At 60.4% G+C, this 26,076-nt stretch overlaps 1 protein-coding gene across 1 annotated transcript; it reads right to left on the bottom strand.

Annotated features, from left to right (window-relative positions):
• Positions 1 to 26,076, bottom strand: Sh3tc1 (SH3 domain and tetratricopeptide repeats 1). The gene is made up of 18 exons (XM_090344121.1): positions 26,037 to 26,076; positions 22,779 to 22,971; positions 21,285 to 21,386; positions 19,325 to 19,452; positions 18,689 to 18,794; positions 16,981 to 17,130; positions 16,685 to 16,889; positions 16,486 to 16,562; positions 15,687 to 15,882; positions 13,733 to 13,866; positions 13,245 to 13,286; positions 10,173 to 11,864; positions 7,580 to 7,760; positions 5,646 to 5,796; positions 3,556 to 3,678; positions 2,873 to 3,023; positions 1,809 to 2,005; positions 1 to 362 (listed from the first exon to the last, which is right to left on the bottom strand). Exons 1-18 carry the CDS (start codon positions 26,073 to 26,075, stop codon positions 105 to 107), a joined length of 4,125 nt encoding a protein of 1,374 aa, XP_090200247.1. The 5' UTR covers position 26,076; the 3' UTR covers positions 1 to 104.

Genomic DNA, 26,076 nt, shown 5'->3' with positions numbered 1-26,076 from the left:
AAAAAAAAAAAAAAATCTTTATTGCTCTCGGATGCTTCTTTTGTGTCTCTGCTTCCTAGAAAGGGAGCTACCCAGAGTCCCAGAGCGATGGGGGTGCCGTGGTGTCAGGGCGGGTGGCCGGGGGCCAGCCAGGGGCATCTGCTGTGGAGATGCTGGGGCACGAGGTGGGGCCTGCGGACGCTGAGCTGGGCAGCCAAGGCCCTGGCCTTCTGGTAGAAGAAGAGTGACTTCTCGCGGTCCACCAGGAAGTGGTGGTAGATGGTGGCCAGCCGAGTGTAGATTTTCAGCTGGGCCTTCTTGTGGCCCAGGTCCACGGCCGCTGCCAGAGCCAGCTGGTAGTACCCAGACGCGTCAAATGGGTCCTGAGGAGGCAGAAGCTGTGTGAACCCCGAGTCGGCCCTGGCCCATCTTACTGTCACCACTCACTGGGCCCCCGTGCCCACACTGGTTCACGGGGTACCACCGCAAAACCAGGCCTCCCCATGGCTTTGATTCCAGGGCTCTGTCCTCCACTGGGGCTGAAGCTTCTGGAAGTTTCCCCAGGGAGAAACCACAGGAGTTTGGAGGGCCGGCTCACAGCATTTCCCTGCTCGCCCTCCGCCCCATATGCCCAGATGCTTGAGGACCTCTCTCTGGAACCCCCTCCTCCCTCCACCCGTGGCAACTCTCTCCCCATTGGTTCCAGGGCCTTGGGTCTGACCGGACCACGCCAGCCCCACCCCTCCACCCTGGCCCAGGTTGCCCAAGGCCTGTGTGGAACGAGGTCCATCCCAGGCTACAGGTCCTGTGCCGCGAGGCAAGAGAGCCACTCAGGATGTGAATTAGTCCCCGCCCCGCCCTGCCCACGCCCAGAGCCACACTTCCCAGACAACCACCTGGCAGCTACTCCCACACCTCGTGTAGCCTGGCTGGGAATACCACATTCCGGGCCCCCCTCCACATCCCAGCCCCGCCTCAGTGGCTCCCCGGCCTCCTCCCCGAGGGAAGAGCAAAGTTCGAGACTAAACAAGACACACCAGGCTGTCTGCCCTGCCCCACACAGCAGAAAGTATGGAGGAAGCGGCCACTCCCTAGGGCGCAGGCTCGGGGCTGTCCCTGCCCCAGTTCTGGGCCTTTGTGAGGAGACAGTTTTCACAGGGCTGGGTGTGTGTGTGTGTGTGTGTGTGTGTGTGTGTGTGTGTGTGTGTGCACAGGCACCCTTCCCTGAGTAGCTCAGGGTTGAGTGACCCCCATGAGAGGCCCCGGGCTGGCCTCCAGGGCAGCGTTCCAGGGCCTGGGTCTCCTTCACACCCACCCCAGGCAGAGGCCACCCAAGGTCACAGGGGAGGGGGACTGGGTTGCCTCAGCCTCTGTATAAGTCTGAGTCCCGCAGTGCTGCTCAAGGTTAAGCAAGGCCAGAGGCAGAGGAAGGAGGTGGGTTCTCTGCTCCTTGACCCTGGGCCTGGCCCTGGATCTTGGCCCCTCAACAGCCATCCTGCCCCGGGGCCACAGGACAGCAAGAAGCCAGGGGCCCTCCCAGTGAGAGACAGCTGCAGGAACCACTCCTGGCCACTAGGTGTCAGCAGCACAAGCCAGGTCCACAGATGCCCCAGGCAGGGGGAGGGAAACTTCTCCCCGCACACCTCTCCCCTCCAGTGTTTCCCAGGGGACCTGGAGCTCAGTATTTGAACCGGCGCCTCAGGGCTCCGCCAGCGGGAAACCCCTGCTGTGCAGGTGTGGGGGTGCGGGGTGTCTGCTGGGGGGCAGGTGAATAGGGGTTCCCCGGGCCTTCTGGGTGGGGATGGTCACGGCGCTGCCTGCCCGCCCACCTTCAGGTCGTAGAAGATGAGGTCGCCGAGCACCAGGTACACCTTCACGTAGTACAGCGTCTCCTCCTCGAACTCCAGAGGCGAGCTGCACAGCGACAGGGTCTTGAGGTAGAAGTGTTCCGCCAGCTGGCCGTGCCCCAGCTGGTGGTGCAGGGCGGCCAGCCGGTGATAGGCCACACGCTCGTTCAGCCGGTCACCTGGGGGTGGACGGAACGGTAAGTACAGGACGCAGCCTGCGGGGCAGGCAGGGCACCAGGGGAGAGCACTCGTGGAGGCACCCACAGCAGGGTCGTGGCTGTGGCCTGGGCCACTGAGACCCGACTGAGTCTGTGCAGAGGGCGAACTATGCCGGCTCCCTCCCACCGCCAGACTTGGTGACGATGAGTCTGGATGCCCCAACCCCAGGCCTGCACGGAGCCACCAGGACTCGATAAGCCCCAGAGAGGAGAGTGTGTGTGTGTGTGTGTGTGTGCACACACACGTGTGCATTCAAATTCCCAGGCACAGGGCTCAGATTGGTTTACAGGCCTGCTGGTGGCCCCTACTTGGGCTTCTAGTCATATGACCCCGGCCTTGGAGAGTCAAGTGTGTTGGAACCCCAAGTCCTTCCCCTGCAGACGGGCCTCGGGCCTCAGTGACCTCTGGACGCCTCCTCCCACCCCCCAAACCAGCATAAGATCATGCACAGATGCCTTTGAACTTGGCAGTGCCCCTCCCACCAGCCAGCTCTGGGACCAGGCGGTTCTCTGCAGCACAGGGGTGGGACACAAGGACCCCTGGCACCAGGGACAGCCCTGAGGAGAGGGACAAGAACAGCGCTGTGAAAAGAGACTGGCACAGAGACCAGCCTGGCACTCGGGGACGGGGAGGGGGGACGTGAGGGCACGTTGGCTGCATTCAGTTAGTAATGGGAGGGGCTGAGGGAGCCAGGTGGGAGCTTGGCTCCTCGTGAGGGCGGGGCCTGGACTGCATGTCATGAGGAGAGGCCCCCTGGTCCTTTCTGCTCCGGTCCTGCAGGCCCAGGAGGAAGGCCCCTGAGCCTGGGGGGGGGGGGCGGTACTCACCCAGGGTGATGCTGAGTGCCAGGGCCTCACGGGCAAACTGCAGGCCCTCCTGGGGAGCCCCCAGCGCAGCCAGCAGCGCCGCCAGCTTGTTACACAGCCGCAGCTCTGCCTCCTGGTTCCCCACTGCCACGGCCAGGGGCAGTGCCCGGTCCTGTCCACGGAGAGAGGGGGAGATCAGAGTCCTCACCCTAGACCATAGAGCCAGACCCCTGTGGTCTTCCCATCTTCCACCCAACCCTGGGGTCTCTGTGCCCAGGAGGAAGGATGGTTCAGGGGTCCCGGTGCCCATGCTGGGGCCTGGGGTGGCCCCCACCCATCCAGCCATGCTCAAGGCCTACGCCTACCCCTCTACACTCTGGGTGAGCATTTATGTGCATCCGGGCCAAGCAGCACACAACTAGCTCTGGGATGGGGGGGCAAGGTCCACTGCCAGCTGTGTGTCTTTCACACGTCCTGCGCCTCTCCGAGCCTCAGCTGGCTCCTCTGGAAGGTGGAGGTAGGACTTCCCGCCCAGGGTGCTTTGAATCACTGAAGGGAAGCGTGTGGTCGGCGAGAGCTGCAGCTTTGCTCTCTGCAGCGTGGGTGGTGTGGTGATGACTCTGGGAGGTCATCCCGCTGGGAGGTCTCCCCTGCCACACCTGGGCCTTGTCTAGTCCCACACAGTGGCCGTGGTGGCCCCTCACCCTGTAGAAGGACACTGCTTTCTCCCTCTCCCAGGTGCCATTGAAGAAGATGTCTCCAGCAGCTTCAAACAGTGCCAGCCCCAGGTTCGGGTCCCCGGTGTATAAGGCTGTGTTCTGTGCTACCTGCAAGAATCCAGACGCTCTGGAGACAGCAGCTGATGAGAGGGTCGCAGCCTGACCAAGCATGCCTTAGCCACAGAGCCACAGGACGCGTCCAGCCGAGCCAGCAGGGGCAGACGGGGAAGGGGAGCTGGAGGGCCCATCCCTGACCTCTAGCCTAGCCCACCCTGCCTAGACTACGGCTCTCTTCCTCCACATCACCTCATCCTTCACCCACACCCGCGTCCTGCTGTGACCTGTACAGAGTGGTCCCCCAATTACAATTACAATGAGAGCTCAGGGCCTCCCCATGCCAGCAGGAGCCACACTCATCCCACCCCTGGCCTTTGTCCCTACCAGTCCTGCTGCCAGGACCCTTCCTCCAGCAGGAGGCTCCAGCTCCCTAGCCCTGACTCCCACAGCCCGGAGTCTGCAGCCCCCCGTCAGGATAGCAGCCCTGCCTGCTCCCTCCTTAGCCAGCAGCTCCTGGGCTGTGTTTGCAGGGCTGGACTTCTGCCCAAATGTATGGAGAAGCGTCTGAATGCTGCTCCTGCGACTCAGATCTGTGCAAACAAATGTGCAACCCATCCTGAATCCAAGCAAACTGGGAGGCAGGAACCTGGAGGGTCATGGTTTGAGGCCAGCTTGGACAGAAACCCCCTCCCCGTATCAAAACCAGGTGTGGTGGTGCACACCTGAGACCCCAGCTGTGCACGAAGCATAAGTAGTAGAATAAATGTTTAATCTACTTCTGGCAAAAAAGCAACACCCTATCTGAAGTATAAAGTGAAAAGGGCTGGGGTGGGATCTAAGAGGTTGAGTACCTGCCTACAGGGTGCTGCAAAAAAGAGATATATAAAAATAAAATAAATGAGGGCTGGAGGCATGGCCTAGTGGTAGAGTGCTTGCCTAGCGTGCATGAAGACCCGGGTTCAATTTCTCCGTACCATACATAGAAAAAAGCCAGAAGTGGTGCTGAGGCTCACGTGGTGGAGCTCTAGTCTTGAGAAAGTCCAAGGACAGTGCTCAGGCCCTGAGCCCAAGCCTAGGACTGGCAAAAGAAAAAAGAAAAAAGAAAAAAAATGACATAAAATAAAATAAATGTGCTGCATGCTGCTAAAGCATTCGTCAACTGAGTGGCCTCTCCTTGGTGGTATTCTTACTCAGTGCTTGCTAGGTACCAGCAAGCACACAGCCCTCTGTCCCCAGGAGCTGAGATGGCTCTCAGCTGGACACTGAGATGAGACTGTGAGGGCACCATGGGCAGAGGCAGGAAGATTCGGGACCCCAGGACACCACGGGTCACGAACAGAGACCTCCAGCCCTAGACCGTGTGAATTTACCTGTACAGAACAGAGTAGTCCTGCAGGCTTCCCGCAGGCTTCCCACCTGCTGCCGGTGGCCTTCTGCCTCTGCTATAAATGATGTCACAAACATTTAGATGGCTCTGGCAGAAAAAAGTAATCTAGGGGCCGGGAGTTTGGCCTAGTGGTTAAAGTGCTTGCCTAGCATGCATGAAGACCCGGGTTCGATTCCTCAGTACCACATACATAGAAAAAAGCCGGAAGTGGTGCTGAGGCTCAAGTGGTAGAGCTTTAGCCTTGAGGAAAGTCCAAGGACAGTGCTCAGGCCCTGAGCTCAAGCCCAGGACTGGCAAAAAAAAAAAAGAAAAGTAACCTACCTGGCTGGGTGCTTAAAAGTGGTTCTGAAATTACACACACACACACACACGCATACGTATGTATGTATGTATGTATGTATGTATGTATGTATGTATGTGTATGTGTGTGTGAGTGTGTGGGGGTAGGGAGTGAGTGGATGGATAGGTAGATAGAGAAATGGGTGGATGAGAAGATGGATGGATGAGTTAGTAGGTGGGAAGGATGAGTGGATGGATAGATGGATAGATGAATGGACAGATGGGTGGAGACTGACGGGGGAAGGGCACGTGGACGGACTGATTGAGTTGAGAGTATCCCGCAGGGCCGCACCTGGATATACAGGTCCACCAGCTCACTCTGGCGCAGAATGTAGTAGATTCTCCCTGCCTGCAGCCAGGCGTGGGCTTCCTGCTCCTTCCTTTGCAGGTCAATGAAGATGCCCAGGCTCCGCTTGGTGTACTCCAGGGCAGATCTGTAGGCCCTGGAATCAGACGCAGGTGTGAGAACAAGCATGGAGACCAGCCGGGCGCTTCCCACCGCCAGCAGCAGCTGCGTGGCACAGGCATGGCCGCTGCCACGTGCCGTGCACCGCTTTCGGACTGCTGAAAGGCCAGGATGAACACCTGTGGCCTGGAATGGAAATACAAACAGAACTCTTTGGGGAACACTCTGTCCACGCCAGCCACATGGAGGGAGCTGCCTGCGTGCCCTCTCCCCTCAGCCCAAACGCAGCCAGTGCATCTCTGAACAGCTAGGACCGTAGGGCAGAATCTCAGACATATCCAGGCTGCAGAGCGGCACCCAGGACAGTTTCCAGGTGCCCCTGGGGCCCCTACTGGCCTAGGGCAGAATGGAGACGGGTCCCTGGGGAGGCATCAGCCACTTCGATGATGAACCAGCACCACCCTCTGACCTATCGATCCCTCCTGGGGTGTGGGACCAAGAGAGACCTATGTCCTGCACCCTCAAGGACGCCTGGCTCCAGTCCCTTCCTTCCCAGGTGGGTCAGGACATTTGGTGTGCCTCATACCAGTGTGATGCTGAGATGTGCCCAGGCGGGCAGCAGGCCCAGCTCCCTGTGGAGCCTGGGGACGCAGGGGCAGCAGGCCCTTTACTGCACACCCAAAGCCTTGGAAACACACGGGGCCACGTCTGGGGCCACACAGGAGGCTGGACCACTCCAATCCTGAGTTGGGCCAGTGACTGAAGACTCAGACAGACAAAGACCTGCTCCTAGAAGCCTCTATGGCAGAAACTGGCCTAGAAATTCATGCACCACCTCTGTGGGTGGGAGACACTAGGGGAGACGTGAGAGTGGAGACAGGAAGTCTGGACACCCAGGAGGCCTGCCTTCCTTCCAACGGGGCATGCGTGCATCCACCCAGCCACCCATGTCCTTCAATCTACCCACCCACCATCTCCATCCACTCATCCACACACCCATCCATCTATCCACTTATCCACACACCCATTTATCCATCCATCCCCCATCCAACCATCCACCCACTCATCCATCCATCCATCCAACCATCCACCCACCCATCCATCTGCCCATCCATTCATATGCCGACCCATTCACCTACCCACCCACCTACCTACCCACCCCCCATCCAACCATCCACCCACTCATCCATCCATCCATCCAACCATCCACCCACCCATCCATCTGCCCATCCATTTATATGCCGACCCATTCACCTACCCACCCACCCACCCATCTATCCATATAGCTATCTATCCAACCACCCACATCCTTCTATCCATCTACCTATTCACTCATTCACCCAGCCACCCATCCACCCATCCTTCCATCTACCTACCCATTCACCCACTCATCTATCTATCCAACCACACACATCCCCCTATCTGTCCATTCACCCGCTCATCGATCCATCCACCACCTACCTACATACCTATCCACCATCCATCCATCCATCTACCCACCTTTCCATATACCTATCTCTACACTATCTCTGTTTATTTATCTACACTTCTTTTTACCATCCATCTGACCACTCCTCCATCCATTCATCCATTCACCCATCTGTCTATCCTCCCTTCCACTCATGCACGTATGCATGTATCCACTCACCTGTTTACACACCCACCCACCTACTATCCACCCCTCACCCATCCAGGGGAGCCAGGACTCACATATCTGGCAGGTTAGGGGCCATGGAACCCAAGGTCCTTCAAGGTCATGACTCTACAGGTAAAGTCTGACTTCTGTGTCACCTCCACCCCATATGAGAAGTAGCTCTTACCTCTCAGTGCCCAAAGACAAGTAGAGCTGGCTGATGGCCTCCAGGAGCTGACCCTCCAGTAGCTTGTCGGCCACTCTGCGGGCCAGCGAAAGCTGGAACTCATGGTAGAGGACACACTGGGCTTCATTGGGTACCACCTTGCGGTAGAAGTGGCAGAGCTGCTGGACAGCCTGCAGCTGGCCTGGGCAGAAACAGAAGGAGAACCTTATTACCGCTCTGCAGTGCCGGCCGAGAGTCAGTGCCCCTGTACCCTCTCGGTGCCTGCTTTGGCCTCAGACTTCTGTGAGTCCTCTCTAGGCAGGACAGAGCGCACAGACAGTGTGAGTGCCCGCTGGAGGGTGTGGCAGGAGGTCCTCCGTGATAACAGTCACGGTTGATGGTGGGGGCTGCCTCCCCCACCTACCCTACGCTTCCTGCTTTCAGCCTGGTCACTGGAGCAGATGGCTCCAGGCTGCCTGGCCTCTACCAGAGCCGGGCTCCTGGGATCGGGGCGGAGGGGGGTGCTTCCAATGTCAAAGGAACTCAGACATCAACACAGACACAGAAGGTACAACTTCACCTGGATGCAGGCCTAACAGACATGGAGGAAACACCCTGTGTGCTGGCCAGTCCTGCTCACCGGCAGAACTCAGCCCACTGGCAAGCCTGGCCCACCAGCAAGGGGCCACCCCTTCTCAAGCTCCACAGGGATGTCCTCAAGACAGGTCACACGTCTGGTTATAGATCAGAAACTTGAAATCACCAGAAATGTGTTCTCCCCTCTTGGGATGGAATCAGAAAACAGTCATAAAAGACAGCTTGGGGAAGTCACAACTATAGGAAAACCAAACCCTAACCCTCCTCCATACATATGGGGTCAGCAAAGCAGTCACAGGGAAAAGGACATTGAGGTGACTCAAAAGCACGAGATGCTGCCAAAGTTGGATGCCTTCATGTGAATAGTGGGACAAACTTCAGCCCTGAAATCTAAACTTTCACCTGGAGAAACTAGACAAAGAAGAGCTAAAGCAGGGCACCGTGGCTCACGCCTATAATCCTAACTACTCAGGGGGCTGAGATCTGAGGATCGCGGTTCAAAGCCACTGAAGTCTGTGAAATTCTTATTTCCAATTAACCACTAGAAAACTGGAAGTGGCGCTAAGGCTCAGGGACAATGCCCAGGCCCAGAGTTCCAGCCTCACAAACGAGAGGAAAAAAAAAATCAGAGCAGAAATAATGATGTAGAGAAAAAAAAAAAGAGAAAAATCAATGAACTAAAAGTTGGTTATTTGATTGCAGGCATGAGCCACCAGTGCCCAAATCTGGAGACGGGAGTTTGGCCTAGTGGTTAAAGTGCTTGCCTAGCATGCATGAAGACCTGGGTTCAATTCCTTGGTACCACATGCATAGAAAAAAGCCGGAAGTGGTGCTGAGGCTCAAGTGGTAGAGCTCTAACCTTGAGAAAGTCCAAGGACAGTGCTCAGGCCCTGAGCTCAAGCCCAGGACTGGCAAAAAAAAAAAAAAAGACCAAATCTGATTAATCTTTGTCCTACTAAACAAGAACCAAAAGGGGAAAGAACTATATGAAGACTTAATTGTACGCCAAGAGATCAGAAAACCCCAGTGAAGTTGCCCAAATCCTGGGAAGAAGCTCACTATACCAAAGTGGCTCAACAATGCCCCTGAGGACGGAGGATGCCAGGTGACCCTGGGGTCCTGCCCCCTGCGCCCCCCCCGCAGGTCGGAAAGGAGAGGGGCAGCGGGCTGGTGTGGTGGCCTTCCAGCTCGATAGAGGCTGCCCTGTGGGAGCCGTGGGGGCTGCAGAGGGAGCTCTAGCGTGGGCTTCCTTCCCTCCAACCTCGGACCCCTTCGAGAGGTTTCTGTAAGCGCAGATGAGTCCGCTGGGCCTGTGTGGAGACCCAGCCTTCAGACCCTCCGGGGACCTGGGGGGCTTCCTGGAGCAGACTTGTGTGAGGTCAGGTTGTCCTGGGAGGATGGGCAGTGATCAGGGCCGAGGGCCTGGCAATGCCCCAGGACATGGCCTTTCCAGGGACCCTGCCTTCTCCCACCAACCACTCACCCCTCACACCTCTGCCCCCAGCAGTGTCCCTGTGTGCCCTGCTCTCCTTCTAACCACTTTCTCCTCCCACTTCAGGCTCTGCCCCAGCCCTGCCCACTCACCCTGCGCCTTCGCGCGGGCTGAACCTCCAGTTCCTCACCCCGCTGCTTGTTGCCCTCTCTCCAGTCCAGACTGGAGAAGCTACCTAACTCGGGAGGTGAGGCAGAAGCTGCTGGCACCACGGTGACCGTGGTGGCCTTCCTGACCTGGCTATTTTCCCCACCCAGCTGGTCTCCCGACCCAGGAGAGGACCAGATGGTCTGGGGGTGGGGACGGTTGGTGGCTCATATCCAGCAAAAAGGTGGGGTTTTAAGGTTTCTTTCTAGGGGGCACGAGAGGCTCCCAGGGGCACTTAGTGCAGACAGACCCCTGTGGGTGGACACAGCCTGCCCCGAACAACCAGAGGTGAGGGGATGCCTGCCGGCAGGCACCACCCCACAGGAGGACGAGAAGGCCTGCGTGGGAAGAGGGGAGGGGTGGGGGACACCCACTCACTCTCGGCATGGTCCATCTCCACGGCGACCAGGAAGGCCCACATGTAGTAGCACTTGCCCTGCTGGGCCAAGGCCCTGCGGGTACACAGGTGGCCCATCCACAGGAGGACCTGGGTGAAGTCCCGGCCACACGTCCTGCTGGGCAGCCGGGAGAAGAGCCCGATGGCCTCCCGGAGGTAGTGCTGGGCCAGCCTGCTGGCGCCTGCCTGCAGGCACAGGGCCCCGAAGTTAGCCAGCACCACCGCCTGGTTCTGCAGCTGGCCCAGGCCCCGGGCCACACGCAGGGCGCGGTAGTAGCCCTCGGCCGCCTGCCGGCTCCTGCCCGTCCTCTTTAGGGCCATGGCCATCAGGTTGGTGACCACACCCTCCTGGTCCTCGCTGGCCACACCCGCCTCCAAGACCGACTGGAGGATGCCCAGGGCCACCAGGCTCCGGCCGTGCAGCAGGTGCAGCCAGGCCAGGACCACCACGTGGGTCACGACGGGGCGGCCGACGGCGGCCTCAGCCTCCACCCCCTGCATCATGAGCTCGATGGCCCGGCCGTGCTGCCCATGGCGGCTATGGAGCTGGGCCAGGCTGGCACAGAGGGGGCCGCGCAGTGGCTGCCCCACGCGTGCGGCCGGGGTGGCCAGCGCCTGCCTGAGGTAGTGGGCGATCTGGACGGGGAGTCCGGGGTCGTCCCTCCGAGGGCCAGGCAGCCCGGGGGCATTCCGGAGGACCAGCTGCACACTGCGCAGACAGCTGGCCAGCGAGGCCCGGGTCCACGGCGAGGTGGCCCGGACACAGCTCAGGGCCAGGTGGGGCAGGCACTTGCGGCTATAGATGTCCGCCAGAAGCAGGTGACAGTCGGCAGGCCAGGAGGTGGCCTGGAGCCCCGGGGCCTCGTGTGGCGGCCTCAGCAGCAGCAGCCTCTCCAGGTAGGGCACGGTCTCCTCGGCCTGCTTGAGATGGGCGTGGTGTTTGGCCAGCAAGAAGCAGGCCCGGGCCTCCGCCTGCGGGCTCCTGGCACAGATGGCCCGGCACAGGGCGTACCTGAGGAGCTCGGCCCCCGCCTCGGTGCTGACCACAGGGCCAGGGGACCCCAGGAGCAGGGCCGCCGCCTTGGGCACCACCTGCTCACACTTCTCCTTGTTCTTCTGCTTCAGGTAAATGGCGGCCAGGTTGGTGTACAGGGCCACCACCAGGCAGAGGTCCCCAAAGCTGCCACCGAGAGCCCCCAGGGCTTCCTCAAAGTACACCCGGGCCTGGGACAGCTTGAGCCTCCGGGCGCACAGCCGTCCCAGCAGGAAGCAGAGTCTGGCCAGGGCCATGCCCAGACCGGCTTTCTTAGCCACTCCTCTGGCCTGTGCCAGGCGTTCGGCCAGCTCTTCCTCATCCGCAAAGCTGTGGAGCTCGGCGTCCAGCCACGGAAGGGAGACGTCGTACAAGCCACGGAAGCAGGCCCGGTGCCCGGGGGCGTTGAGGACCTGGAGTGGGGAGTCGGGAGCCGTAGGGTCATCCCAGTCGGCCTCAGATTCCAGGCAGAAGGGGGGATCCTCGGGCTCCGGCCACCTCACGCCACGGGCTGGGGCCTGGAGCTCCTGCGTGGCTAGCTCCTCGGGGCAGGGCGGGGAGGTTGTGCACTGTTCTAGAACATTCTTGATAGTCTGCAGGGTCTCGCATGGCTCTGGGTCCACACAAGGCAAATGTGTTTCTGCAAGTCACCGGGAGGTTTGGTTAGATTGTTGTCCATCTCTGAGCCCTGCCTGGGTGTCACTGGTGCCACAGTTTCCAGATGACACCTCGCCACCAGGCTTCAAAGAATCAGTCATCCTGACGCCAGAGAGGGTGCCCGGCGTCAGCGCTCACGCCTGTCATTCCAGCTACTCAGGAGACTGAGATCTGAGGACCAAGACTCAAAGTCAGCCTGCGTAGCAAAGTCCCTGACTCATCAATTAATGAGCCCAAAGCCAGGAGCTCTGGAGCCGTGGCTCAAGTGGTAGAGCACCAGAGTTGAGCACAAGAGCTGAGGGACAGTGCCTCGGCCCTGAGGTCAAGCCCCAGAGCCAGCACAGAATAAGGAGAAAGGAGCAGGACATAGCGCTATTGGCCCTGGGTGTTAGCAGCGTGCAGAGCCTTTTTTAGGGCAGGGCAAAGAAGCCATATTTCTGGCTGGAAAAATGCATTCGAAAAGGAATTCCTTGGAAGGCTTGGGATTAAACAAGCTCTCCTGTCTCAAGCTCACCATAAATAGTCAACACAGTCTCTAAGTATTCTATAAAGACTTGGGAATTTTTTTTATAAATCCAGTCAGGTACTGGTGGTTCACACCTGGGATCTCAGTTACCCAGGAAGCAGAGATCTGAGGAGCACAGTTTGAAGTCAGCGGGGCAGGAGAGTCTGTGAAACTCTTACCCTCAATTCACTACCTAAGTGCTGTAATGGCCCTGCGGCTCACGTGTAGAATGCTAGCCTTGAGCGAAACAGCTCAGGGCCAATGCCCTGAGTTGAAGCCCCGGGACTGGCACATATACACAGAACAAACCCTGAAGTTGTTTACGGTCACATTCGTGACCGGACAGTACCAGGTTAGCTTGCAACATCCCCTGCTCCCCTCTCCACCGTCCAGAGCTGCCTGGGCTCAGGCACGCTTGGGTGTTCACATCCCCAGCCCCCCCATCCAGGGCAGATCCTCTGGGGCAGGGAGGACGTGGGGTGGGAGAGGGGCCTCCCCTACAACCAAACGCCCCAGCTGCAGCTGCCGGTGGGCAGTGCAGGCAGTGCAGCTTTGGTGCTGGGGCAGAACAGGGTTCCCCGCAGTAGCTCTGTGTCCCAGGATCTTGAGGCCTGGCCTGGACTCAGGCCTGGGAAGGGATCCCCCCCCAGCCATGGGAAGGGCCCCCCAGCCATGAACCCATGGGAGCTGGGCACTCAGTAGGAGAAGTGGGGGTGCCTCTGAGACCCCACAGACACAGCCCCCCCAGACTCCCGGCCGCCAACCCACCCAGCAGGCGGTCCACTCTGTCCACTGTGCCCAGCGCAGCTGCCCCTGCCTGCCCCCCTCCCCAGAGCCTAGATGCTGGGCGGCGCCCACCTCCTGCCTCTGGCTGCTCCCGCGTGGTGTCTTCCAGCCGGTCTGAGGAGGGAGGAGAAAGCAGTCACCCTGTGTTTGCGGCAGGAGCTCTCTGGGCACAACACACCAGGGAGAAGCTCAGCTCAGGGGCCAGAGAAACTGTGGCTTCCAGGTCCCCAGGCTGAGACATAGCACGGTGGTCTGCATCCCGTCCCCCTGCCCTCCCCTCCTCCCCGCAGGACCATGCAGGGGCCTGAGGGGCATCCTGGACCCCTGCATCTCCACAAGGGTCTACATTAAGTCTCACTGAAGCCTCCCCACGCCCGGCCCCTCCCCCCACTAGGGCTGAACCCTCTCCCTGCCTCAGTTCCACCTCCTTGAAGTGACCACAGATTGTCACCAGAAAACTGTCCTAGGTGGTCAGCACAGCATGCCGACCCCCGGGGTTCTAAGACACCCCCACAGCCTGAGGGGGTGAGGGGAGGCCTCCATGTGCCCTCAGCACCCACCCAGGCTGTACACGGTGCCCACGTCTGTGTCTGACGTCCTGCTCAGGAGAGTCCTGGAGTCCTCCACGGAAAAGCGCCCCTCGCTGCTGAAGAATGACCTGTCCTCCTCACTCAGGAAGACCGCGCTTTCCCACCTGGAGAGACAACAGCTTGGTTTAAAAATGCCTCACGCCCGTAACCGTGGCTACACAGGAGGCTGAGATGGGAGGATCGAGGTTTGAGGCCAGAGTGGGCAGCCCAATCCCAGAGACTGTCTTCAGTTAACCAGTGACGAGCTGGAAGTGAAGATGTACCTGAAGCAGTAGCATGCTAGCTTTGAGTGAGAAAGCTAGAGGATAGCATCCAAGCCCTGAGTTCAAACCCCAGAACTGTCAAAAAAAAAAAAAAAGAGAAAAGTAACTAAGGAGGGATGGGGAAGGAAAAGAGGGAGGGAGAGGAGAGGGAGAGAGGGAGGAAAAAGAAAAAAGGAGTCACCGGGTTGTTTATTGAACCCTAAGACGAAAACTCAGAGTGTGAGCAGGAGAGGTGTCCAGGAAATGCTTGAGACCAAGGACACAGTTAGGGGTCCACAGACACGGCCGGGACGTGGCCCTGGCACCCTTCCGCAGCCAGAGGCCTCGGACTGTGGACCCAGCTCTGCCAGCTCTGACCTCTACAAGTTTGTGAACCCAGTAAGAACGATGGTCTCTCGGCGCCAGCAGGGCTCTGCAGACGCCGCTCCCTGAGCCCTAACAAGGGGCTGTGGAGGTGGAATGAGTGCAGGAAGCACGCCAGCAGGGGAGAGGGGGTCCCGGGCCTCTCCAGGCCTCGCCTGAGCTGGACACCCCTGCAGGTTACCTATGGGAGCTGTGGGTGGAGCCTGGCGGAGCCTGCTGCCCTCTGCCCGTGGGGAGCAGGTGACAGAGTGCCCAGGGAGTGCCCCGTGGCGATGCTGGGCCGGCTGCTGCCGGCGGGCAGGCGTCAAGACTCGGGACAGGGCTGGTGGACGCGGGGGACAGGACAGCTAAGCTTAAGCCCAGAACCGAGTCTGAGAGATGCTGGTCTGCTATCTTCCTGGGCCACAGGAGGTGTGGCTCACGTGTGGGACATGAGGCCACGGGGAGGGCGAGGACAGGACTGGAGTGAAGGGGCTCGCTGCACCCCCACACGCTCCAGCTCCTCCACCCGGGCCTTCTGCTCACTAGGGAAACAGAGCTGCCCAAGAACGGCACAGCCGACCACACCTGAAGACCTCGGTCCACAGCTGCCATGGGTGGCCAGGGTGGCCCGTCGTCCCCCGTGGCCGCACTAGCTCAGGCCAGGAGCAAAGCGCACAGACTACGGACAAAGTGGGGGCTCACGGAAGTGAAAGCGTGGCAGGAAGAGAGCCCCCCAGGATGACCTGTTCCCAGCGGGACTTGGGTCCCCGAAGAGCTCCCTGGGGCCCAGGTGGAGGGACACGGGTCAGTGCACTCGCTAAGTGGGGGCTCAGTGTCCTGCATAGCTGGACTTGGTCTTTGAAACTGGGGCCAATAGGGCCGGGGTTGAAGTGGGAGAGTGATAGGGTGAACTGAGTTCAAGGTTGTCACGGTTCCCATCTCCCCGGAGCAGGGGAGATCACTGGTGTTTGAGGCCAGCCAGGAGCAGCACGGGTGCACAGTGCAGGAGGAGGCCTCCCACAGGACTGCGGAGCAGTGGCCGGGACACAGAGGCGTTGGGATGAGCCAGCAGCGGCAGGAAGGACACTGCATGGCACCAGTGGAGTGTGGTCAGCGGATGCCGTGACCTGACGCCTGGCCCCACATCACGAGGGAGGGGCCATGCTGGAGGACATAGGGGTCGCTGCAGGAGCACCGGGTGAGGCACCGGGGACAGCACAGAGCAGGACAGGAAGAAAGGAGACAGCACCACGTCTGTCACCCCGTGGCTACAGGGAGGGGCAGGGTGGGGGGCCGCGGGGAGGGGCCTCACTCACTCCGACGCTGGGCCCTGCATGCTCACAAGGCCAGCGGGCACGAAGCCCACACGGCCTGTGGCCACGTGCCGGCCCACACACCAGGGCAGCCCTGGCACCTGCGCGCCGAGCACCTCGATGACGTCACCGCTGTGGAAGGACATTTCTTCGGGGGCTGAGCCCTGGCAGTCGGCCATGGCGGAGGCCAGACCAAGCCCTGAGGGAAGGAGGCCCAGGTCAGTGACGGACGGAGGACTGCCCGACAACCAGACAACTCCATTTTGGCCAAGCAGGGGTGGGTGAGCTGGCCGGCGACATGGTCACCCGAGGCCAGTGGCCTTTGTATCCCTAAGCTGAAGATGGGAAACTGAGTCCTCGACGGCCAGGACTCTTTCCTCATGCCACTGCAGGCCCAAATCCCTTCTGACTCCTGCAGGGCTGTGTCCATTCGGTGGCCCAGGAGGCCAGCCAGAAAAACAAAAGGTCAGGCTACCCTGGAGCTGGCCTCCCACCTCCCACCGGAGACCCAGGACAGGGAGAGCCGGGGCCTTGCCAGGGCCCAATCCTCCTGTCCAGGAACTTCTGGGGGTTCACCAAAATGGCTGGAGGGGCCGCCACCAGGGTACTGTCCACCCTGGAATAGTGACCCCGAGTTCCACCTGGCTTCCTGAGCGTTGAGCCCAAGGCCTCTTGGCACATGTCCTCACCCCTGAGCCTGGAGGAGACCCCAGCTTCCTCTTCTTCTGGCTCTGGGAAGGGTCAGCTAACCAGATGTCCACTACCATCCCCCTCTCCCCAGAAGGAAGGCCAACACACGTACCCATGCATGGGACGCCGTGCGCCATGGGTCCACAGTCAGTGTCAGCGGTGGGGCCCCAAGGGACCCTCAGAGCCCACCTGGGGAAAGCAGAGGCCTGCACTGAGGGCTTCAGGTCTGGCAAGGCCAGGCCTCTGAGGTCAGGGGTGAGGTCAGGCCCATGAGGAGAGGACAGCGAGGCCTGGCCTTGCAAGATACCTACTGATGAAACGGAGTCAAGGGTTCTGGTGCAGGCACTGCTTCCGGCTCCTCAGAGCACACGCTGGGACTGGAGCGTGGGGCGTCTCCTTGTGATGGCGCTTCACTGAGAGGGCCCCCCGACGCTGGCTGGAGGGGCCGGCGGCGCCCCTTTTCTGAACACGTGGTTGCTCTCACCCTTTGGTCAGGACATAGAACGAAGAAGCGCCCTTCGAAGGGACGGAAAGGTCATCCTGGCCAGGCAGCAGGAACCCGCTCCCCCCACCCCAGACAAGGCTGCCGTGGTAGCACCGTGCCCACCTTCCTGGACCAGGAGGCTCTCGTGTATCAGCCTCAGGACGTCCTGGTCCACAAGTACCCGGATGGCCGTCTCCTCCTCCTCCTCCCGGGGTGACAGCAGCCAGTGGGCTGGGTCCACCAGCAGGTTCTCCAGGCAGTGATGAGTGAAGCCTGCAAGACCAGGCCTGGTCAGTGGTGGGCCCCAGAGTGGGCCGGAGGTCTGGGGGCCTGGTACTGACCAAGCCCTGCAAAGGCCAGGCCCTGAAAGGTGTCTGTAGACCAACACCTGGGGAGCCCCTGCACCGCTGCACCCCGCCCCGGGGAGCCCCTGAGCTCTGCCCTGCAGGCCGTGGGTGTGCGGTCCTGCTCAGCCCCATTCCCACGGCCCGCGTCTGTACAGGCACGCAGAGGCCAGTGGCTCGCGCCTGTCATCCTCGCTACCCAGCAGGCTGAGATCTGAGGATCCTGTTTCAGAGCCAGCCCAGGCAGTAAGTCTGAGAGGCTCTTATCTCCAATTACCAAACCATCGGAGAGCCAGAAGTGGAGCTGTGGCTCTGTGGTGAGCACCAGTCTCGGACGAGAAAGCTACAGGATAACACCCAGACCCTGCGTTCAAGCCCTAGGCCTGGTATAAAAATAAAATCGCCGTGGCCAGGAGTGGAGCCGAATGGTAGAGGGTACGCCTAGCATGCACGAAGCCCTAGGTTTGATTCCCTGGTACCACATACTCAGAAAAACCCGAAGGTGGCGCTGTGGCTCAAGTGGCAGAGCACTAACGTTGAGCAAAAAGTGTCCTTAGGACAGTGCCCAGGCCCGGAGTTCAAGCCCCAGGACCGGAAAAAAATAAATTAAAATAAATAAATAAATAAAATAGCAGTAATCCCAGATAATCAGGAGTCTAAGATCTGAAGATTGCAGTTTAAAGCCAGCCTGGGCACTACAGTCCAGGAGACTCCTATCTCCAACTAACCACCTGAAAGCTGGAAGTGACACTGTGGCTCAAGGGGTAGGGCGGAAGCCTTGAGCTGGAGAGCTCAGGGACAGGGCCCAGGGTTCAAGTCTCATGACCAACAAAATCAATCAATCAATAAAACAGCAAGCAAAGACGACCTGGAAGCACAGCTGATGTTTTGTGACACCCTGTCCACTTCCACTAGGCCAGCGCTTGTCTTGTGCCGCAGTCTGGCTCACTTGAGGGGATCAAGCCAGCTCCTGTAGGAACTAGAGCACTTGAGCAAGTGAAGCCCTGCCATGGCAGCCTGGCTCTGGCTCAGCCTGGCAGTACCATGATTTTGATCCCACCTGGACTCCCGCTTTCCCAGCCAATAAGGGCTGGAGGATGTGCCAAAAACCCCACCCGAGATACAGTTAGACTGGAAGAGGTGTCGACACAGGGAAGAGTGCGCAATGCCTGGGCCTGGAGTGCTGGCTGTCCAGTGGGCCTCCAGAGAGCGGCCTCCCCCTGCCCAGCCACAAGAGGAGCAGGAAGGGGCTGGGGACAGTCTCAGAGCGCAGACAGAGCCATCACTGGTTGGGCCCCTAGCCCGACCAGTACAGACACGCTGCCAGCCCTGGGGACACGCCCGGACCCTCACTGACCCGGGGGACACACATGGTCCCTCACCGACCCCGGGCGGCTTTTGTGGTTTCTCTGGAGGGCTGCAGTAGGGCAGCCTGAGGCTTGTCCTCCAGGGAGCCGCAAAGGACTCTGGGAGGATGGCAGCTTTACCGAGAGCGTGGTAGGTGGTAAACTTCCAGATTTCCTCGAAAGTCTTAAATGTCACCATGATCCGATCCTGGTCACTGTGGACAGACAGCAGCCTGGCTGACAATTCCTGGAGAAGGAAGAGACAGGGGTCAGATGCTTCCCGAGGTTCTGAGGAGTCCAGCGTCAGAGAGCAGGAGCCACGCAGGCTCCCATCTTTGGCAGCAGGTGCAGCACAGGTTTTCCCACAGTCAAGCCCACTGCTGCTTGCGAGCCAGCTGCGGCTCTCCACTGCCTGCAGGAGGCTGTGGGTAAGAGAATCGCCACCATCTGAGGCCAGCTCCAGGGAAAACACAAGATGCTGTAGGAAAAAATAACAAGGTGGTAGGAGAGCATCTGCCTAACAAGTTGGAAACCCTGCATTCAAACCCGAGCAGCACTAAAAAAACCCCCCACAAGTTCAGATACCTCTGGGGCACACAATGTTTCCGAGCCCCTCGTGACCAGCCAGCAGCATAGACAGGGTTAGAAACCCAGAGTCTGCACATGTCGCCCTCCATCCCAGCCAGACAGCCCCCCATGGCCCCCGGCCCAGCTCTGTCCTCAGTCGTCCTTCAAGGAGGTTTCTGTCCCCAGCCCCCCCACCCGGGCGGCACTCACCCCCAGCACGCGGGCCACGTCCCGGCTATCATTCTCCAGCAGACGCAGACGCCTTCGCAGGGCCTCCTGCAGGCCGGGGGCTGGCAGCCCGCTGGTCTTCCGCACTGCCAGAAGCTGCAGGGTCAGGTCTGAGGGAGCAGACACGGGGGGGGGGGGGGTTTGCCTGGGCCTGTGGTGGGTTGTGGGGGCTCCCACCCCTGCCGGCCTCCATGCACAGAGCTGGCACTGAGGACCTGGATCTTGGGCCCACAGGCAGCTCTGGACATCCAGGCTTAACCCCAGCCTTGTCCTGGAGAGATCCTGACAAGTGTTTTCACCCTGGCCTCTAGCTGTGAGTGCCTGACCTGCAGGACACGGGACCCTCAGGACAGGGGACCTCAGGACACGGGACCTGAGGACACGGGACCTGAGGACACGGGACCCTCAGGACATGGACCCTCAGGACATGGACCCTCAGGACAGGGGACCCTCAGGACACGGGACCCTCAGGACAGGGGACCCTCAGGACATGGACCCTCAGGACAGGGGACCCTCAGGGCACAGGGTGTTGGGAAGCTCTTCACCCTCTGGTCTGAATGGTGTTAGCTGTGCCTGGCCTGGAGAGGACACTTGGACTCTGTCCCTACAACAGGCCCACAGGGGGCCCTCCGCAGCCAGTGACCCGGGCGTCACTGTGGCCTCTAGTCCCCTGGCCAGCCCAGCTCCCATGAGCGGCTATCTCCAGCAGACCCCTGCCTGAGCTCCTCCACCCGGGCTCCCTCCCTGCTTTCCCTGTGAACAGAAGGCCCTTGCCCCAGTCGTACAGACTCTGACCTGGGCCCACCCACCAACGGCCTGCCCTGACATCTGGGCAGCGGCTGGCCTGGGCCTTTCTGACGGCTCTGGTCTGCATTTGGCCCAGCCCCAAGCTCTCTGGGCAGAAGGACGGATGGACACGTTCACAAGCCTCGTGTCCATACAGCCCATACTACAGTGCTCTTGAAGCTGGCAGTGCTCCGGGAAGTGGGGTCTCCATTCCTTGTGGGGGAATGTGAATACAAGGAGCCCCACATGGCGGCGAGTGATGGCCCAGGATGGCCATGGCACACACAGCGACAGTGGCATTCTAAAGCCACGTTCCTGTATAGCACAGCCCAAGCTTGGTCCTCTCTGCTGATCTAGGGTACCAAGTCACCAGTTCGGCCCCAGGGCCTTTGCTCCCACGGTGGCTTCTGATGGCCCTAAAGCCTGTGGCAGGTGGTATGCTTGCAATTAACCAGTGTGGATACCTCCCCGCCCCTCCCTGTCCCCTAGCATCCCTGGTGCTACTCGCTCTTACATGAAGGATCACCCTTCATGCCCTCCTGCCTCTCAGAGCCCGAGAGTGGATGCCAAGAGTGGGCACCGCCCTCAAGCAGGGAAAGGCCTGTGGCTGGGCAGTGAGGAGATGCTGCAACCTGGAGGTGACCCCCTCATGAGGGGGGACCACCCAGCGTTTTACGGAGACCCTGGGCTGTGAGTCCACAAAGACCCTGACACTGACTCCCTGCGAGAGAGCAGACATTGCATCCTCTAGCCCCAAGCAGTCTGTGCTGAGGCCCCACTCAGTCTGGTGGCTCCAAAGAGCGGTGTCTGGGTGCCACGGTGACGGTGAGAGTCTAACCACAGAGCGCAGGAACTCAGGTTCTCCCAGCGGCCTTCACTGGCCTCAGGGCTTTGTGCCCTACTCCCCCACCTGTGCTGCCTCCCATGGCAGGCTCTGGGGCCCTGCCACCCTCTCTAAAAGCCTTCCCCTGCTGCGCCCTGTGACAGAGCGGGCGCTTACGTGCAGCCCCCAGGGGACACCTCCAGGCCTCCTCTGCTTGATGGACACAGGGGAGAGCGGGCTGGCCTGGTCTTCTATTGCTGCAGGTGTTGTGGAATGGCCACAGCTGGCACAGCACTGCAGGTCTGAGACTGGGTGCCACGCCAGGATACCCACCTGTGGGATACGCTGCCATCTGGCCAGGGGACGGAGCGTCCTTCGTAACACAGCGGACTCCTGGGGTTAGGGCAGAAGCACCTCTCAAGCACCCTGGTGTCTCTGGAAGAAGAGAAGGGGTCAGTGTCCACCCAGCCTCCTCACCATCGGTCACCTGCCCAGCCTCGCCGCTACGTGCTCCCCACAGGACGGCGAGGCGTCTCCATGTCCAGGGGCACAGCATGCATGCTGTCCGGGCTTTCTGGAACCTGACATGGCTGAACGAAGGAGGGTGGCTCTGAGCAGGGGGGCTGAGTGCACCCTGCCTGTTCCAGCTTCAGGAGGCTGCCTGCCTCCCGGCTCCTAGTCTGGCTTCCACTGTTTCCTGCATGGTTCCATCTTCTCCCCACCCCCCATAAAAACCCTGAGATGGCGATGGGGTCCACCCGGACGACCCCGGATAACCCCTTCCCAAGATCCTTAATGTGGTGGAGTGCAGCCCTGAGCAAGTGTGCCAAGGGAGCTGTCAGCTCGAGGGCGCCTGGCACACGGCTTTGCTGGAACCAGACAGACGGTCATCACATGCCCGCGACCCTGCACAGAGCAACACATGGCACTTCCGCCCAAAGCCCTATGGGACAGAAAGAAGCATCGGCTGGCCGGAAACGGGTCAAGCCAATCGGGGTAGGCGCGGCCAGCGGCATGCCCTGCCGAGCCTGGGCACCTGCACTTCCCAGGTCAGCGGGGGCCTCGGGACTCCCCTTTCTGAGATCACTACACCCAGACTTCACACCTCTCTGTGCGCTCCAGGGGCCTGGGTCTCCAGCCTCCACTCTTGCCAGGGTCACTGCCCCTGTGAGCTGGGCGCCCACAGGCTGCTCCAGCCCTCGACATCTCCGTCCACAGGGAGGGGAGGCACATTGGAGACAAAGGCTCCCCAGCATCCCCAGGTCTGGCTCTGGGCCCCGCACCACAGTGGAGGCTGTACCTTCCTCCCGCAGGTGTCACTCAGGACTGAGCCCAGCCTGGGGACAGCGAGGCAGGACGGGGAGTCAGGCCTCGGTGCCCATGGCTCTGTTCTCCTCTAACCCAGCATCCTGAGGGCACTGGGGGTTTCCAGGTGGGGAAACTGAGGCCCCAGCCAGGCAGGGGCCTATCCAGGACTGGAACCCAGGTGTCCTGCTGTGCCCACCTGTGCTCAGGTAGAAAGTACCCACATGTGGCACTAGGTCTGACTTGGCCATCAGTCATGGAGGGCCTGGACTGGTCGGTCCTCTCACCTCTCCAGGCCTTGGTTGGCTACGTGGGGAGCAAGGCCCGCCCTGGGAGCTGCAGGGGTTTGTGAGGAACAGGAAGGATTGCAAAGCTAGCGCGTCAGGGGAAGGTCAGAAGTCTCCTTCCCAGGATCCCACCAGTTTTTCTGGAAAAACACATGACTGTCAACCCACAGGAAAGGAGAAGCCCGGGGCAGAGGGCAGGTCGGGGAGGAAGAGGGCGGCCTCCGTGCGCACTCACCGGCCTCATCCGCTGGCCCTGCTCGCTCCCAAACAGCCGTGGAGGTCCTTGGCACACTCTGGGCCCCACCACTGCAGCTGAAGCTTCCAGAGGGTCCCGCCAGGCCCCTTCCCATGGCCGTCAGTGCCTCTGCGGTCACCTCCGGGGGCCCTTTCATGATCCACACAGCCCTCAGGACAGAGGGCTGGGCATGCTGGAAGAGAAAACCGGTGTTCTGGGGGACACCACAGCGCAGGGAAGGCCCGGACCAGAGCTCCCAGCACGGGAGAATCACAGCAGGTCGGCCCGGAGGAGGAGGGGCTGGAGTGGGCAGCCTCCCCTCAGGCTACCTCATCAGCCTGCTTGGTCCCAGCACCCCAGGGCCTTTGCTTAGGCTGTTAAACGCCCTTGTCTGGAGGACCACCAAGCCACTTCCTCGGCAGCTTGGCCTAGCCTTCGGGACGTCCTCTAGTGGGTGGGATTGCCCAGCCCGCTCCCTTCCAGGTCCTTCGGGCTTCCAGCCAGCCCACCACCTGCTAGGGGGCAAAGGTCAGCTCCCTGGGGATGGCAGGTCCCCCAGGGGGCCACAGCGGAGTCTCAGCCATGCTGGGTTTATGAGGGACGCCATGTGACCCCTTAACCCACCAGAGTGCCCCCCACAGGGCTTGTTCTCCCTCCGCAAAGAGTGTGCAACTGCTTCTAGAAGACTCCTTGGAGCCCATGCAGGGCCCCAACAGCCCAGACCCCTGGACGCCTCAAGGAGGAAGTGGAGGACGCAGAAAGGAAAGGGTCAAGGGGAGCAGTCACCCTGCCTCAGCCTTTACAGGGTCAGAGGTCGGCAAGGGGGTGAAGCTAAGCGGCAGAGTGTTGGCCTACGTGTACGAGACCCCGGCTTTCATCCCTGGCACGCCCCCCCCCAAAAATGAACGGAGCCTGTGTAGCCTGGCAGGTCACGTCTCTGGGTTCAGTGGCTTTGCCACTTTTGGGGCACACAGAATGAATTACGTGGAGCCCCTTTCAGGAGTGAAGCATGGGCACAGAAGCCATGTGGGGACACAGTGCCCGGGCAGGACACTTCAGCCACGGCATGGCCTGCTCCCCACAGGGCAGAGGGCAAGCCGTGGACCCCCCGGCTCTCAGAGAAGGTGGGCAGAGCTCGCCTGGTCCACGTGACTGAGCTGAGGAGTCTCAGCTCTGCCCACGAAGCAGACACGGATTCTCTCCATGCCAGCACCAGGAGTCAAAGAGCAGGGCGGGCCTCCCCCTTCCTTGAAACAGGCTGATCAACAGCAGGCCACCAGTGGGTGGGTCACCCACCAAGGCCCGGGGTCCAGGAACCTGGCAGAGGCAGCGGGGACAGCCGGGAGAGCTGCAGAGGAGCCCAGGGCCTGGGGATGCAGGACCCCGAAAGCCCTCAGCGGGAAGAGGAGTCACTGGGCCTTCCCCAGCACTGCGGGTGGCACTGCCTGCCCGAGCTTGTGTCTGCCTGGAGGTGAGCCTGTTGGAGGTGCTGGGCTCGTCTCTTCTCACTTCAAATTGTCTCCTAAATGGGGGCCACTAAGCCCTTATTGGGCCCTGCATGGGCGATTTCTCAGACACATGCGGACTACACTCTCAGGGCCCCTCCTCCTTCGTTCCTGTCCCAAAGAAGCTCAGGCCTGGGTGGCAGCTGAGCTGGACAGCAAGACCCAGGAGGTGCCAGGACAGTGCAACTCCCGAGATGTACAGACAGCGCCACCACCTTCTCAGCTGGTCCTGGCCAGGAAGCCTGGCCTAAGAGCCACGGCGCCCCACATGGATGGGCATGAGCTCAGCTTTACAGCTGGGGAAACAGGGCAGACGAACGAGCAACTCTCCCTCAAATCGCCCATGTCTGTGTCCAGGGATGGCAGACACACAGCGGCTCCCGCATGCTTCTGTCTGTCTGTCTGTCTGCAGCCCTCATATCAGCCTGGCCCTCCCAACATGGACGGCTGGGTTCAACCTCCTTCTATAGGGTCCGGCTATCCCAAGAGATCCCAGCATCTCCCTGGGGACACAGGGTTCCTGGGGTGCAAAGTGAGCCCCCGAGGATGCTGCTGCTGGGGAGGCTGGCCTTGGTCCAGCGTCCATGATGCTCTGGGCCCCATCTGCTGCACGGGGGCCGGGTGCCAGAGGAGTCCATGATCTGAGGCTTTCTGTGTTTTCAACAAGCTCTACACCAGGCAGCTGGGATGCAGAGGGAGGACCCCCGGGCCTTCACACACACAGTGGCAGGATAGCACCAAATGGCACTGCCTGTGATGATGGGAAGACAAGGCTTGTCCAGAGATGGAGGAAGGGACCTGAGCAGTCAGGGAAGGCTTCCTGGAAGAGGCTTGTGGTGGAAGCACTGTAAGCCCCAGCTGCCAAGGGCCAGTGTGGCTGGCAGAAGTCACTGTGATGGCCTCAGTACCCCCACCCACGGATGGCTTGGCTTGTGGCCAAATCCTTCTCATTCCCTACCACCCTGAGGGGTGGGTGCAAGGGAGGAGCTGAGCTGGCAAAGGGCATTCAAGGAGACGGGAGGACATGCTGACCCGGCTCCTGCTTCCAGAGAAAGGAGCACACAGAGTTGCAGACAGGAAAGCCTGTCACAAGGCCAGAGCTCTCCATCCTGGGTCATGGGATCACATACCAGGTCACGCCCAGGCCTTTGCCCTCTGTCCCCAGCTCTGAGGGGCTGTGCCCACCTGGTCACACTTGACCACACCTGACCACCTCCTTGGCATCTTTCAGGCCGGTGCCCAGAGGTCCTGCCATCCTCCCCAGCCTCAAGTTCAGTCTGGGCCTTGGACTTTGAGCCTATCCCTTCCTTGTTTGGTCAACTTGCCATTCTGGCCCTTCCTACTAGATGGTCCTGGCCCAGGCCTCTAAGGCCCAGCCTCCCGCTCCTGTCTCTGCAGCTGAAGTTCACAGCAGCCCCTGAACAGAGCCCTCGATTCCCATCTCCTGGCGTTCCAGGCCCCAGCTTACGGGCCCTGTGGCCTGACTGCCGCCTGGCTGCTCTCCTGGGCCTCCCATCTCTGGCTTGGCACTGGTGGCTCACGCCTGTAGTTCTAGCTACTCAGAAAGCTGAGATCTGAGGATCTTCATTTAAAGCCAACCCGGGCAGGAAAAGTTCAGGATATGCTTATCTACAATTAACCACCTGAAAAAGCCGGAAAGTGGCAGGATGCCAGCATAAAAACAAAAGCTCAGGGACAGGTCCCAGGCCCTGAGTTCAAGCCCACACACACACACAAGCCAGGTTGACACTACCTGTCCACGTTCTGTACCAGCTGGCAATGTTCTGGACATC

This window comes from Megascapheus bottae, chromosome 13 (genome assembly GCF_031878675.1).
Source record: "Megascapheus bottae isolate mThoBot1 chromosome 13, mThoBot2.hap1, whole genome shotgun sequence".
In the NCBI taxonomy this organism is placed as follows: Eukaryota; Metazoa; Chordata; class Mammalia; order Rodentia; family Geomyidae; genus Megascapheus; species Megascapheus bottae.
The sequence above is the reverse complement of the archived record's forward strand: the minus strand, read 5'-3'. Positions and strand labels throughout refer to the sequence as shown.